This window comes from Procambarus clarkii, chromosome 79 (assembly GCF_040958095.1).
Source record: "Procambarus clarkii isolate CNS0578487 chromosome 79, FALCON_Pclarkii_2.0, whole genome shotgun sequence".
Classification (NCBI taxonomy): domain Eukaryota; kingdom Metazoa; phylum Arthropoda; class Malacostraca; order Decapoda; family Cambaridae; genus Procambarus; species Procambarus clarkii.
The window spans coordinates 4,407,870-4,424,392 of record NC_091228.1 but is presented as its reverse complement, the minus strand read 5'-3'; the positions used below and the strand labels follow the sequence as shown (position 1 = coordinate 4,424,392).

At 42.9% G+C, this 16,523-nt stretch overlaps 1 protein-coding gene across 1 annotated transcript; it reads left to right on the top strand.

Annotated features, from left to right (window-relative positions):
• The first annotated feature begins 2,663 nt into the window (after positions 1-2,663).
• Positions 2,664-12,215, top strand: Bet3 (blocked early in transport 3). The gene is made up of 4 exons (XM_045752403.2): positions 2,664-2,804; positions 5,644-5,838; positions 9,807-9,989; positions 11,715-12,215. The coding sequence occupies exons 1-4, from the start codon at positions 2,763-2,765 to the stop codon at positions 11,832-11,834; spliced, it is 540 nt and encodes a 179-aa protein (XP_045608359.1). The 5' UTR covers positions 2,664-2,762; the 3' UTR covers positions 11,835-12,215.
• Positions 12,216-16,523: the final 4,308 nt, after the last annotated feature.

Genomic DNA, 16,523 nt, shown 5'->3' with positions numbered 1-16,523 from the left:
ATGATTTGTACCAAGAGAAACAACAACGGCACTTTCCTGCACCGTGGGAGGTTACACCCTTTCCAGTTTTAATCCCTCCCTTTCCACCCAAGAAGCAAATTAGAGATCAGCCCAAGCTTCGTCTTGAGGCAAAGCTCAACGCCTTAAGCCATACTGATGCTCTGTCCACAGAGCATTTTCTCTCTCAAACCATATACACTGATGGTTCCCTACACCGCACCACGGGTGCAGCTGGAAGTGCAGTTGTCCTGACAATGGGCGATGGCTTATATTTTGAGTGGGGAGCCCGTATAAACAAGTGGGCCTCTACCCTTCAGACTGAACTATTTGCCTTGCTGCTTGCACTGAAATGTGTACAAGTCTCCAAACTTGATACATTAATTGTAAGTGATTCCTTATCATCCTTAAATGCTCTCAACTCTTTAAGACATAACTGTAACATGCTCGTGTCCGAAGCTAGACACAAATACAACAAAATTATTAAGGATGGTAACAGAGTCCATTTCATGTGGTCTCCATCTCATGTTGGCCTCCGAATGCATGATAGAGCTGATAAGTTAGCCAAAGAATCTGCCTTTAAAGGAGCCGTTGAGTGTAACCTTGGATTGTCAATGAGCAATCTGAGAGCAGCAGTACACCGAGAACTTCAACAAGATCTTGTAGATCTGAGGCAAAGTGAAATTGACACCAGTAATTCCATCTATCATCATACTATCATGCAAGAGGAGCCACACATCTATGGATCATTCAATAAAATCAACAGACTTCTAGATGTTACTACTGCTCGGCTTAGACTCGGTTACAAGTATCTGGGAATTTTCATTATCTGCCGATGTAGACCTGACCAAATGTAAACTGTGTCAACAAAATTATTCGCACACCCTCCGTCACTATGTGATGGAGTGCGAAAAGATACATGAATTTAGAGACAATTCTATAACCAATGTTCCAACGATGTGTAAATATTTCCTTCAAAATTATCTGCTACCAGAAATTTTAGCCAAATATCCCCAGTTTGCTAACTGTAGGTAGTAACTAAGTGATTGTAACCTATCCACCGCTGCCCACTGGATGGGGGGCGGTGTGCAGGACAAACATATCAATTGTGACACTAGCTCTCCACATATGTCAGTTGCTTAATTTAGAAACTGTACTTGTGGTCGATCTCGAACCCATTGTCGAAGTGACGTCTTATACTGAATTTTGTAACTAGCTCATCAAGATTGTAACTTGATTAGCTAAATGAATTGTGGGGTTCAGTCCCTGAGCCCATTATGTGCCTCTGTAACCCTTTCCACTACCGCCCACAAGATGGGTATGGGGTGCATAATAAATGAACTAAACTAACTATCTGATATACCAACCCCTGAAGGTATCCGTACTCTTGTCTATGCGGATGATGTAGCAGTGCCTCTACCCTGCCATATGCACAGGCAGGCTGGAGGCACTACAAAGGGTTATAATGAATTTATATCATGGAGAAAACCAAGGGCATTAAGTATTAGCCCTGAAAAAAAGCAGAACCGCCATGTTTGCATCCGTCGAATGGATACCATTCCTGGGAAGCATCCAGAGTCCCAGCTACGCCTATACGAGGCTTTAGTGGATAGCAAGATCAGAAATCCAGCATCGCATATGGCTCTGCATGACTGTCCATTCTTCAACGACTCGCGCCTCTTCAGCACGATGATATTCATATAGTCCTTGGCCGGGGTGCTTGCTTTCCCTATCTCTTGCATATTTGCAGAAAGCCCAGCTGGTGCTGTGCCGCTGGCCTACCCGGCCTGCTGGTGATGAGCCCAGCTGGTGCTGTGCCGCTGCCCTACCCGGCCTGCTGGTGATGAGCCCAGCTGGTGCTGTGCCGCTGCCCTACCCGGCCTGCTGGTGATGAGCCCAGCTGGTGCTGTGCCGCTGCCCTACCCGGCCTGCTGGTGATGAGCCCAGCTGGTGCTGTGCCGCTGGCCTACCCGGCCTGCTGGTGATGAGCCCAGCTGGTGCTGTGCCGCTGGCCTACCCGGCCTGCTGGTGACGAGCCCAGCTGGTGCTGTGCCGCTGGCCTACCCGGCCTGCTGGTGACGAGCCCAGCTGGTGCTGTGCCGCTGGCCTACCCGGCCTGCTGGTGATGAGCCCAGCTGGTGCTGTGCCCCTGGCCTACCCTGCCTTGCTGGTGACGAGCCCAGCTGGTGCTGTGCAGCTGGCCTACCCTGCCTTGCTGGTGACAAGCCCAGCTGGTGCTGTGCAGCTGGCCTACCCGGCCTGCTGGTGATGAGCCCAGCTGGTGCTGTGCAGCTGGCCTACCCGGCCTGCTGGTGACGAGCCCAGCTGGTGCTGTGCAGCTGGCCTACCCGGCCTGCTGGTGACGAGCCCAGCTGGTGCTGTGCAGCTGGCCTACCCGGCCTGCTGGTGATGAGCCCAGCTGGTGCTGTGCCGCTGGCCTACCCGGCCTGCTGGTGATGAGCCCAGCTGGTGCTGTGCCGCTGGCCTACCCGGCCTGCTGGCGATGAGCCTGCTCATCAAGTTTGAATCCCCCGCCGAAAAATTCGAGCAATAACTTACATCATTTTTACCTTAAGAATCGAATGCCAACCTCATATAATCCCAAAAATAAACTGTTATGCCTATTAATAATCCAAAATCTAAATGTATTGATACAGAAAAATAATCAACGGATAAAAATGAATCAAATAAGTGAGCACATGTCATAGAGTTTGACATTGATTTAGTTGAAGAAGGAGCGAAGTGGTGAGCAGACGTGTGTTAAGATGTCTCGTCAGAGTATGAGGGCGAACGACCCTAAGAAAGTGGTTAGTGCCTCATTATATGAGTTTCTTGGGGTAGTTGGGTCATTTGTGAGGTGTTGAGGCAACGTAGTTTGGGCTGGTGTGTCATAGGGTAGTTTTGAGGGCATAGAATGGTCGTAGAGGCTGGTGGGCGTTTCTTGAAGGACTCTTGGTTATTTTACCTGAGGGGCCATTAACATTCTGGTGGCCTTGATGAGGATAGGAAGCCGGCGGCTTGTCAAATGTATCTCATTTGGCCTGATAACTTCATTCAAACTGGATTTTAAAATGCAGTAGTGTTAACTTTTTCGCCTTCGGCGGGTAGGCGGTTCCATAGGGTTTATCACCTGAATTTACCTGATGGCCACTAACACTAGTGGCCTCGACTAGGACAGGACGCCGGCGGCTTGTCAAAGTTCCCCCCATTTACCCCTGATAATGTTTTCTAGTTTTTTTTTAAATTCAGCAGATTTGACATTTACGGCTTCGGCGGGTAGGCGGTTCCACAATGAGTTTATAACCCTGTGGGTGAAAAAGCATCTGCTGTTCTCAGTCTACATTGTGGCTTGTTAAGCTTGAAACCCCTTGCTCCCTGTTTGTGTTACATCTGACACTTTATTGCTCCTTGTTTGTGTTACATCTGACACTTTATTGCTCCTTATAGTAACAAGGAATAACTTATAGTATAGCAGGGCGCCTGACAGCTGGGTGGACAGCGCTCTGAATTCGTAGTCCTGAGGTTCCGGGTTCGATCCCCGGTGGAGGCGGAGACAAATGGGCAAAATGTTTCTTTCACCCTGATGCCCCTGTTACCTAGCAGTAAATAGGTACCTGGGAGTTATTCAGCTGTCATGGGCTGCTTCCTGGGGATGGAGGCCTGGTCGAGGACCGGGCCGCGGGGACGCTAAGCCCCGAAATCATCTCGAGATAACCTCAAGATAACAAGGGTACAAGTCACAAGGCGATTCACCAACGGATTTTAAAACCTCAACAACACCCAATATATTAATTCAACCAACCCTAACATAATCTAGCTTGAGATAATACATTGTAACCTAACTAAATATGGTGGTTTTGACAACCTGAAAACAATCTTTATCAAATCGTTTTATGTAATTAAATACAAATCATGTTGTACACAAAGCACTTAAACAGATTTTAAATACTAACAAACCTTATGTAGCCTACCCTAAACTAACCCAACCTAATCCAAATGAACCTAACTGTGTGTTACCCTTTGATGATAGATCCTAACCTAACAATATACTGTATATGTGACTCTGACACACTGAAAATGAGCTTTTATTGAACCATCTTGTGTATGACTCGACCAACCCTAGTAACAATGAATCATAACAGCGTTGGTATGCAAATTATATATTCTCGGTGCCACTTAAAAGCACCAAAGCTAGGAATTCAGTTTTCCAGGTTAAGGCTTGGAGTTATGTACATTAGATTACTGTATAATCAGTTTTATAATGAGATCAGGAGCTGGACCACAGTGTTCAGGCCCAGGAGGCCTGGTCGACGACCGGGCCGCGGGGACACTAAGCCCCGGAAGTACCTCAAGGTTCTTTAAAGTTGGTCATATAAGTGTTGTAACAATATGTATCAGGGTCTCATTGGACAGTTGGCTTCATTCTGGACTCTCAATCATGGATCCTAGGATTGACACTCGGTTCCCAATGGTGCATGTGGTTGGGCACTGTTCCTTCACTCCGTTATCTTATCTTGACTCCTAACTTGTCCTGGTAATCCTCCCAAGTGCTATTGTTAGTGATTTAGCACTTCATAATTACCTAACCTTAATTTATACCTAACTTCTGGATGTTCTAGTTATAAAGCATCCAAAAAGGATGCTTTATACCTAACATTTATACATATATTTTTTGGGTGAAGATCCCAGCTCATCAAGACTGACATTTTTCACTTTCAGATTTTGCAATTTCAATATAGGTAATAAAAATAGTTGACAAAGTTTGAAACCTACATTTTTCAGCAATAAATTGCATCTTCCAAATCTTTTTTCCATTTTAAAAGCCTGTCTAGATAGTCTTGTTGGGATTTTGTATCATCGGACTATATTTCCCACCATATTTTTGTATTGTCTGCAAATTTGTAAATGTTGCTGTTCAATCCTGTGTGTAAATAGTTTATATAATTAATAATTCACTGTGTTGAGGGACAGGAAGCCAGAGTGTATTCATACATGTTTGCCTTTTATCAAGGTCGCCAAACCCCCCCCCCCCCCCCACAGGGCCAAATTACTGACCCCACCCGGAATGTAACTCCACAACAAGCCGACTAACTCCTGAATACCTACTCACTGCTGGGTGAACGTGAACATTAGGTGAGCTAGGTGAAAGGAAATGTGTCAACCACTTCAGTCCCTCCCCGGGATTTGAACCCGGAATTCTTGATTGTGTGTCAAGAATGAACCCAATTATACTGTTGGGACCCTTTAGTATATATACAATACTGTATATGGAAAACAACAAAGGTACCGGGACAGAGCCCTGAGGCACTCCACTTTAAAACAGATCCCACTTGGACTTCGAAAACACTCCAAATATCATGTGCCTCTGAAATTATTTATGGGTCTCTTGAGATATAGTATCAAAGGTTTTGCTGAATTCAAGGTTCTGCATTTTTACTACTTACTGTCATCTACATTTTTATCATATAACCTTAATAACCCTATTGTGATTGAATCATGTCTAATTTGGAGTTTTTGTTTTATTTATACAATTTAAATTTTTTACCTCTGTTAGGCAATTAAGTCTAAAATTTCCTTTGATTTGCACTATTCTTTGCTTTAATGTTTGCATGTAACAGAATAGAGTACAGTATGTAAATCTTACAGAGTGGGGAGCTCTTCACACTCACATATGGATCACTAATTGCACAGCTGCTGAAGGATTATGAAAATGTGGATGATGTCAATCGCCAACTGGAGAGAATGGGTTATAATATTGGCATGCGGTTAATTGAAGACTTTCTTGCACGGGCCAACCCAGGTAGATGTTACGACCTCAGAGATACAGCAGACAAAATTCAGGTGATTATAAATGGACATTATGTAGTATAAGGTTTTTTTCTTAATGTACACTGCTTCAGAGCTTATTGAATTATCTCTCACTTTTGTGAATGCCAATGCTCCCTGGCTAGTAGCAGTAGTTCCCCTGCTTTGGTCATTTTAGTACACTTCTGCAATGCTCTTGTGTAATCATGTTCCTTCTTAGTCCTGTGACAGTGCCTACTCTTCTGTTCCTTGCATTGCAGTGAGGCAGGTGTGTTGTCCATCACCTTGCTGCTGTTGGTTGCATTATGGCCTTTTGTGGCTCCTTCAGTTGTGAGGTTCTCCCAAAATGTTCTCCTATTTTGGCTGTGGTTTGTAAGGCTTTGTAATGGCATTTCTAAGAGGACCATGTCACATACCACATACAAGAGGCCAAAACCTGGTTCACTTAAGAAGTTCACTTAAAGGCACGGAGCAGGGAATACTAGATAACCCACACCAAAAGGCAATGCCACCAGAAAGGTAAAGTGAACCAAAACCGAGAACAGCAGGGAAAATATTAGCAACCCTGACAACGAGGAATACAGTACAATAGTAGTTAGATCACTTCCCCCCACTAGTTACATACCCCAGCTACCAAGTGGCAGCTCTGGGAACTCGAGTCTACCCAGGGTGGACCCATTCACAAGTGTTCGTGTCATACCTCCCTCAGAGACTCCTTTTTTTTCTAGGTGAGTATTGGCCATCCTTTGGACTGCTTTTCAAGGGCCCTGTGCTTGTTCCTGGTTTAGTGTTGCTTCATGTGCATGTTTGTGTCAGTCATACTGTTGAATGAACCTGGAGTCTTTCGTTTTCCTCACTTTGCGTGTGCCTAGGGTTGCCTTCTCTGGGTGCTTACTAGCTATACTCTCTTCAGCTGAGTCTATCCCAATGCTGGGTTCAGCATGTGCTAATAAGCATCTTTCCATATCTGGTGGGTTGGTTCAGTTTTCTCCTACTGGAACTGGCAAGTCCTTGCAGATCTTTGGTGTGGTTTGGCTGTGGTCCTGCTCACTGAGCCTTCTCTTACCTTTTGTGGGGTTTTGGGGTGCTATCAGTTTATTTTCTTTGCTGTTTATCACTACTACTGGCTCCACCGGCTGCCTCTGGGTTTTACTTATATTTCCTGGCTTTTGTCATGTTGTCTTTTGTGCATTGTTGCTTTTGTTTTCGACCATGCTTCGCATGTGTATTGGATCTGCACCTGTGAGAAGGGATTTTTGTACACTGGGCACTTCCTTTATCTTGGGCTGTACTGAGCTCATGTTTCCATGCTGGTTGGCTGGTTTTCCTTTCATGGTGGCCTTATCTTTTCTGCAGTTGCTAATATCTCTGCCTTGCATGACCCTGCCCTACCTCACTCTACCTTGCCCTCCCCTTCTATATCCTCTTCTGCTCTACCCATCAATAAGCAATCTTATGGTGTGCAGGTGAGTTTCATTGTTCTGGCATCGTACTCTATGCCTAGGCAACTGCTGTTTGGGGGGGGGGGGGTTTCTTTGTATTATTAGGCTTGCTTGGATACTGGCTGATAAAACCAGAGGTGGTTTTTGCATTCTTCTGGCCCAACTGTAGTTGAGCCAGATATATCTCTTTTTTTTTTCCCCTCCCTTGTTTGGGCCCAGACTGTTTTTAAGTTTTGGGGTTCAGGAGTGGAGATTGTTTGAGGGTTGTGGGTTTGTCTCTAGGGGCTGCCCCTTCCTTGCTAGTGGAGGAAGCAGCTGAGCCATTCTTTTCCCATCTGGGGTCTGTTGCCTTTCATTCTGGGTGTTTCAGAGGGGGGCAGGGATCCTCCCATGTGTGTGGAGGATGCCTATCTGTTCTTGGCATCTGACATGGGTCCTGGTTCTTCTGTGTCATCTCTCATTAGGGAAAGGCCCATAGTTGGAGGAGGAGCCTGTGGTGGATTTGTGAATGGTGTTCAGTTCTTCTTAGTTTTGGTGTATCATTGAGGAGTAATCACTACATACTGAAGTGTTTTCTTTCTCTCACCATTTCAGGTTTGTTCCTTAATTGCATTCATTTCTTGGTACTGGCTAATTTCCTGGATTCACCATTTTTTGCGCAGGTTTCTGACATCTAATCTGTCCCTAACATTTGTGTAGGCAGTCTTGCCCAGGTTTCCTTCTGGCTTGCAGACATCATGTCTTCTTTAGGGGCTTGGCTCACTGTTTGCAGTTCACAATCATTTATGTGGCATTTGATTGGGCTAGTTTTTGGCTATATCAGAGTGCCTGATCCTTTGGATTGCTTGACTCTCGTCTCGTACCCTGTCCTGGGATGCATTTTTGTCTTTACTTGTCTCTGAGTTCTCCTGAGCTTCAAGTTTGGTCTATCCTGGAGCTGTTCTCCAGTTGACTTTGGGGTGGCCTGGTTACCCGAGTTCGGTGGCAGGTTTTCTGCATCCTATTATCCAGTTGGGGCTGCAATGGTTGTGCCCTAGTTCTTGACCCCATCGTACAGGTGGTGGCAGTGATTTCTCTTTGGATTGGTTGGATTACTGGTGAGCTGTCCTTACTTGCCCTCATTTGGATTCTGCTTGGTTACTCTCCCTGGTGTCTGCCTACCCTTTCCCCATATTTATGTTTCATGTGGTGATTGTTTTGTGTTTTGTCAGCAGCAGTTGTCTTTGCAGCTTTCTGTGTGGAGGTGGTGGTTTTGGGGGTTTGGGCGTTGCCTTTTTCCGGTTAAGGTAGGCATTCGGTGGTGCCCATTTCTTTGCAGTTTGTTCTATTTTGACAATGCTATGGGTAACATCTAGCCCCCTTTCTCTGGTTCTTTGACCTGCGATACTTGAGACTTCATGATGGTGTCCTGGGTCCTGCTGCAGAACTGGTATTCAGCCCTCCTTTTCTGGAGGAAGCCCCGTGATTGCTAGAAGTTTTTGCATCTTGACAAAAATATCCAAAATGTATATGTGGCATTTTAAAAATTAGGGAAAGTATTACTATGAACAAACAGAACCATGTTGAACCACCCTGTGCTCAGTACCAACTCATTAATTTGCCAGACACATTGAGGGTACCTGTAATATACAAGTTCTTGGTATATTATAATATACCAAAAACCACCCTACTTTATAAGAATTTTTGTGTTTAATGTCAATAAGAACTTTAGTCAATATTGTATGATAAAATATCAAGATATTCCTCATTATACACTCTGGGTAAATAAAACTTGTATTAGTTTACTTTTGTATTATTCTAGTTAAGAATGTTTTACAATCACATTACAACTTCTAAGTATCATCACTGTATCTTGGATACAGTACTACAGAGCATGCTTTAAGAATGTGCAGATGATGCGTCACAATAACAGGGCTGAAGAATGTTGACCAAACCACACACTAGAAATTAATGAGACTACAATTTTCGGTCCGTCCTGGAACATTATCAAGTCGATTGTGAGGAGACAAGAAAGGCACAGACATAAGTAAGGCAAGAAAGAGGTGAGGAGTAGGAAATCTAGAATGTCCATACTTTTTTAAGGACCCATAGGTAGCCTACAATCCATCCAAGTGGCATCAGAATAATGAGAATCAACCACTGCACTGCGCCAAACAACAAATGTCGTTTTGAGAGTTGTGCGGTTGTTTTTTTTTACTTGGGCTATTTTTTAATGTTTTCTAATGTTTTCATAACTCTTGGTGTTTTGAAATTAAAATAGTTGAGTTTGGAAACATTTTGACATAAACTTTACCTGACCATTTATAAAAACAACAAAAGTATGTCCTTAACAATTGCACTATGAAGTTTTTGCCAAAAACAGGTGCGCAGTGCAGGGGTTAAGCAGGCACAACTAAGTGTCATTTTGCTCCAATGTACATATGTATTGTACGGCTACTAAGTCAAATACAAAATCTGAAATAAAAAAGGGTATAATTTTTAGTTTTAAATTTTGTTATCAGAAGTCCGTGTAGAACAAGAAATAGTAAAGGAGTTTACAGTGATCTCCCTTGTTTGTTTCAGCAAGCCTTCAAGTTGTATTTAGGAGTGTCACCAAGCATAGGAAGTTGGAGTCCAGGAGGAGACGAATTTTCAGTAGTACTCGAGACAAATCCAATGGCGGAGTTTGTGGAATTGCCAGACCACTGTCTTGGTCTTCGTTACTCCAACATCCTAGCTGGAGTCATTCGTGGAGCATGTGAAATGGTATGTAGGATTTATCTCTGGTTCTCTTTATGACTTAAATGATAAGAACAGTGTTATGTGTTATATTTTCAAACCCAGTCCAACACTCGGGAAATGGGAATTTTATTTAATGCAAGTTAATGTGTTTGTGAAGAGAAATCAAATACTGAGTTGTTCAGTTAAATATATTGATAAAAGTACAATCTTGATATTACAGAGCTTTATCTAGGATATAGGAAATGTTTAATAAAATTAGATGTTTTTCAGAACCAAGAATATTTTTACTGTACATAAAATTGAAATACTGTAAAGTACATTTTAAGGATAGTTATTACAGTACAAAATTTTCTCAGTTAGGCTGGTTGATTTGCCATCTGCCCTCTGCTGTGGAGTGCATCTGGGCCTTGTGGTTTTTTTTTATCCTCTGAGCAGAAGTCTTGATGGCTGTAGTTGTCAGACGTTGCAGTGTATTTTCAGCAGCACCTGAGCCAAAGGCTGTGTTCCTCGTTGTTGGAGTTGAGCGTCTGTGAGGCTTGCTGTGCTTTTGGCTGGCCCAGCCTGTTCTCATCCTGTACAGTGCATTGGGGCCAGTTTTTGGATTTGGTGTTCAAAGTTGGTGGCTCCTGCTGTTCTTATTAGAGTTGAGCATCTATGGGGCTCACCGAGCCTCTGTCTGGCATTGCTGTTGCTTATCAGACGTTTTCTTGTTTTCCATTGTACTGTACTTTGGGTGCTGGATTTTGTGGTTCACTGACTCCTAGTCAAGATGGATGACCTGTTGTGCCTGTGTCTCATATGGAGGCATTGCCCTTGCTCTCGGTTCTCACTTTGGCAATACATGTCTTGTGTTTTGACCGATACTGATTTGTGTGCCTCATTGCAGGAATGATTCACTCCATCTTGCAGCACTTCCGATTCTGGGCCATATGGGAGGACTTCAGGGCATCTCATCCCACTGTAAGGTATTCTCCAGTCAGGCTTCTGTCTGTGTTTTCTCACAGGACCATACCATTTGTCTTTTTTTTTTTTTAGTGTTTTCTGCTGCTGTGGATGCATTCAGGGTTGTTTTGATGCACTTCATGTGCTCTCTTTAGAGTACGCCTTGTGTGTCGTCACCAGTTGTTGCTTGTTTTCTTTTGCCAGCTGGCTAAGGCAGGGCACCTGTGCACCTCCTCCCTAGCCTGTTCGAGGCACTTAGCACTTCTGGAAGTGGGCTTAGTCTACATTTGGCTTTGAGGTTTTTGGCTGTGTTGGTTACTCTTCCCTGCAGAATCCTTGCAGGTTTGGCTGTGTTGGCACCATCCTTATGGTAGGAGTCCCATTGGTTTAGGTGTTCCTCGTGGGGCTCGCATAGGACTCGGTTCTGAGCTTTATCTGGTTTTCTGAGTTTCTTCACAGCTAGCTTCCAGAGTAGATTGTTAATTTGTTATATTCTTGATTTGTTTGACTGGGGTTGCATCTTTTGTTGTCCAGATGTGTTGGTTAGTTACCTGCATGCCATCCACCTTGCTCTGGATGACATTGTTTCTGTAGGGAGCTTGTCGGCTCCCTGAACAGAAAATGCAATTCCTCCAGAGAGCAATGAATCTATAGAATTGTCTACTTTTATCATAAAAAATGGAACAATGGATGTCATATTTTGCCAGTATTTATTTTTCATATCCTAATTGCTTAGTCACTGCCTACATCATTAAACTGAATATCCTATTTTTTTTGTATAAGTGCATAACTAATAACTTTGAACAGGTACAGCTGGAAGTAATGGCCTGGTTCATCGCAGACCAGTTGAAGGGCGACAACGTAACAGAAATTCGCGTTAAGTTTGTAAAGAGATTAGAAGATGCTATACCAGCCGGTGAAGACTAATTTGATCATGAAATGTTATAAAAGCATGAACTTATATTATTGTAATATGGGACATTTGTATCAATGGTATGTTAAGTATGGACTATTTTTTGTTGGTTGAAGTAATAGTTTTATGTGAAGTAATAGCACCATAGTTTTATTTAGCAGTAAATAAAATAGTTTATTACAAAAGTTTATTAGTACACTCCACCTACTTTTAAGGGTAACACTGTAGAGTATATCCTAAAGTTTTTTGGTACGATGTGTCTCGTGTTATATTTTACCGTAAAGTACCACACAATACTGTACTGTACTTTACTGTGGCCTACTGTAGGTGAATGTAAACTACTGCAACTCAATGTATTTATGTAACTGGAAAGTAATATAAACTTTAAATTATCAGTGTATCTTTACTAAACCATAAGCAATTCAAAATTTGAAGTTTATTATCATGTCATGGAATGAGGAAGCCCAAGGAATAAAGGGGGACATAATGCTCTATTGTATACTGGATGAAAGTTATTGGTATTAAATAATATACTGTATCATTCATTTATGATGTGTATAATCATTTTATATAATTGTATAATCTCCCTAATATGTATAGCATCATGGATGAATGAGCACCACCACACTCCAGCAGTAATCTCCCAGTAGCATTCTGCTTCTTCATTCATAGCAGCTTCATCCCACTAATTCATAAGATCGGGTGTAAGCATGCAGTCCAAAAAAAGGCCAGCATTGGCAGAGGTTCAATTCTTTTATTCGGTTTTGCAAGTCCGGAATGGTGTCCTGTAGTGCCTGTGGTGTTCAGCTAAATGAGAGAGTTGGATATCTTGCATTTCCACTGTCAGTTTGAACACTTCTCTACTCGGTATATGAAGGATGGTTTGTAGGTTGTAGGCAAATTTGTTCCAGATATGGCACCTGTCTTTTATCATCGTGGTTCAATTTAGTCACTTGCAACTGCTTGCAACGCTCAAGGGTGCTGCAGTGTCATAATGCAGGCCATCAGTGCAGGCAATTAACGTATGCAAGAGCAAAAGCCGAAATTCACTGTAAGAGTAAGTCACAGGACAATAATCTTGCTCTATGATAATACAGTAATCGCCCATCACTGGGTCGTTGCCCAGTGACCATGCCCTTCATCTTCAAGGATGAAGATCATGCTCAAGGCTCAGAAGGAAGTGGTATAAACGGTGATAATGATGCATGTGTGTGTGTGTGTCCCAGAGCTCAAGCCTACACCATCACTACTCCCATGTGACCTCACTCCACACCACCCTGAGACAGGTCATGTTGGTCTGTTCAACATATTCTTCCTTTGTGCCATGAACATGTGAAAGATGACTTATTTTCCAGAATTAGTGATGTGGAATTTGGTAATAGTTTTAGCAGTGCTGTGGCTTGTGATATTGATATATGGTGTTACCAGGTGTACCTTGCTGCATCAGCTGCTCACTCAGCTAAGCGCAACCATGTGATGTCGCATGGGGAAGTTGAAGGAAGAATGCCCTCGTCTTCAACTTGTATACCATCATCATCATCTGTTTGTGCCAACAGTGTGTAGTAGATGGGTTCATCTAGCCAATGTAGATTTGTTGAGGCTAGGGTACATGGATGTGGTGTTGGTGGTGCCTCCAGCAGAACAGTGGGTATACTCCTGTGGGGAAATGGTGCGTCCACAAATCCCTACACGTGATGCTACAGATGTAGGGGGATTTGTAGATGTAGACCTAAGTGAATTGGAGTATTTTATGGCATGCTTTGATGAGCCACTTACGAAACATATTGTTAAAGGAATGAACAAATATGCGGCCAAGCTCATTGAAACTGAGGAAATATTACCACATTCAAGATTTGCAGCATTGGAAAGACTGTGAAATTGTTTCTTGCACTTATACTATATGATGAAAAATTTGGTGAAACACGTCATCCAGGACTATTCGGACAAAGAATTCTGTCTCATCGCCTATTTAAGGAAAATGTGTTCTCACACCGGGAACTGTACAGTATCTTGTTATTTCTCAGGTGTATTTATTTAAAAAATAGTGAAAACTGGAATGATAGATTTTGGAAGGTGAGGCACATCCTCAATGGACTGAATTAGAAGTGCAAAGATTTCCACACACCAGGTCAGAACCTGATCAGATTTCCACCCACCAGGTCAGATTTCCACACACCAGGTCACAACTCACTTGTTGTTTTCAGAGGATGTCTTGCTTTCAGATAGTATAATCCCTCCAAATGCCACAGATTTGCACTGAAATTCTTTGTACTTTGTAATTGTGAAACTCTAGTACCTATGTAGACATTCCCAATAATGACCCTTAGGTTTTATCAGGAAGTGTAGTAAAGACAATGGTGGCTCCACTGCTGAGCAAAGGGCCACATTTTATACACCATTATTATACCAGTTCCTTGCTAGGTTCCTACTTGAACATGAAACTGGAGTGTGAGACACAGTAAAGCCACAATGGAAGGAAGCATTAGGGCATGGTGAAAATATTTCAGTAGATAAATGTCACCTAAAAAATAAAAAGAAGTAATAACATACTTGCAGTGTGTTTGAAAGACAGGAGAAGTGAATATGTTGACAACCATTCACACCGGTAGGATGGTGAACAGTGTCAGGGTCAAAGCAACCAAACAACAAGTATATAAGCCAGACTGTCTCGCCTCTGCCTACCCTATAATGAACTTTTCACCCTTTCTGACCTGCAGTCCTCCATGTCCCTCTGCAAATCTATGACAGTGTGTTTGGTTGGGATTTACAATGCGATGCTCCATCATCATCTGTACTTCTTGCAGGATTTGCTGCATATCTATAATGATATTTGAGTGTTTTCTTCAGTCTTAATGACTGGCTTGAGGCAGTTGTTTTTCCTATTAGGAAACCTGATACTCAAAGGATTTTCCCCTAAGGATTTTTGTCCCATTGCCCTGACAAGTTGTATCTGCAAACTCCTTAAGTGTATGATTAATGTGATAATGTGCATCTTATATGGTTCCTGGAATGTCTTTGCTACCTACCGTACCTTCCCAAATTGTTTTTTGCAAATGTCACAGCACACCATATTTTGGTGGACTTGAAGGTCTACAGTCATGTTGCTTTTGCTGTAAATTCCTCCATTGTGACAGTTCTTTTTTGACCTGGAGAAAGCTTATGACACCATATGGAGATACAGAATTTTAGCCCAGCTATATTCTTTTGGCCATCATAGCAGTTTGCTTCAAGACTTCCTCTCTCTCATCACTCATTTAAAAGTGAGGGTTGGTGCTGCTTTCTCGAACTCTTTCAACAGTTTGAAGGTGTTCCCCAAGGACCTGAGGACTACTTTTTTTTTTCTGGTTGCATTGAACCAAAAATAGGATACAAATACACTGTATCTTATTAAATGGCCAGATTTTAACGTGTAAATTTTGTTTTGCTTGGAATCATTTAAGTTTCTTTGACTCTGGTCTTAATGTAATCCATTTGTTTTTTTGTTTTTTTTCCATAATGGTTTGCTACTGCCCTCTGTTAATTATTTACTCGACCAATATTTTGTTTTAAGAATGTAGTTATCAAAAGAAGGCACTAAGCTGGGAAGGCTATGTAGGACCATCAAATGTGCGGAATAATCACAAGGCGCTAAATATCACTAAGGATGCCAATATGAGAACAGAAACAGTGATGGCAGTCTCCGTGGTGTAGTGGTAAGACACTCGCCTGGCGTTCCGCGAGCGCTATGTCATGGGTTCGTATCCTGGCCGGGGAGGATTTACTGGGCGCAATTCCTTAACTGTAGCCTCTGTTTAACGCAACAGTAAAATGTGTACTTGGATAAAAAAACTGATGAAAAATCGCGGCAGGGGATCGTATTCCAGGGACCATAGGATTAAGGACTTGCCCGAAACGCTACGCGTACTAGTGGCTGTACAAGAATGTAACAACTCTTGTATATATCTCAAAAAAAAAAAAAAAAAAAAAACGCACAAGACGAACGATATCAAAGGTATCCGATTCACCAAGAATTCTATCGAGGGACAAGTGACCGCGAGGGACGGTCGGGAAGCAAGACACGTTCGTCATGGAAGTCTGGAAATTCAGCAAGGATATGCATGGCCGTAAGAGGGACATTGCAGTTTGGACAATAAGGAGTAGGGCGGTGCTCCATTAAGTGCCCATGAGTTAAACATGTATGGCCAATACTTAACCTCACCAGAACTGTTTCCCAGCGCCGGTTACAGTGGTATGCGGAAGACTTCAGGGACTCGTATTCTACGTCGTTCTGACGTCGCATTCGACGTCGCTCCGACGTCGATTTACCGTCGTTTTGACACCACTAATTATCAGGTAAGCGTTTCCATTTGTAATTGTCATGTTCTTCTGACGTCGCATTCGACGTCGTTCTGACGTAGCATTCGACGTCGTTCTGACGTCGCATTCGACGTCGCGTTGACGTCGATTTACCGTCGTTTTGACGCCACTAATTATCAGGTAAGCGTTTCCATTTGTAATTGTCATGTTCTTCTGCATCGCATTCGACGTCGTTCTGAAACGTCGTTCTGACGTCGCATTCGACGTCGCGTTGACGTCGATTTACCGTCGTTTTTATGCCCCTAATTATCAGGTAAGCGTTTCCATTCGTAATTGTCATGCATTCGACGTCGCGTTGACGTCGTTTTGACGCCACTAATTATCAGGTAAGCGTTTCCATTTGTAAT

Bases quoted from the DNA above. Each gene is read 5' to 3' on its own strand.
- Bet3 (XM_045752403.2), top strand. From the start codon at position 2,763: ATGTCTCGTCAGAGTATGAGGGCGAACGACCCTAAGAAAGTG. The intron at 2,805-5,643 runs GTTAGTGCCTCA...TAAATCTTACAG, and splicing joins CGAACGACCCTAAGAAAGTG to AGTGGGGAGCTCTTCACACT. The intron at 5,839-9,806 runs GTGATTATAAAT...TGTTTGTTTCAG, and splicing joins ATACAGCAGACAAAATTCAG to CAAGCCTTCAAGTTGTATTT.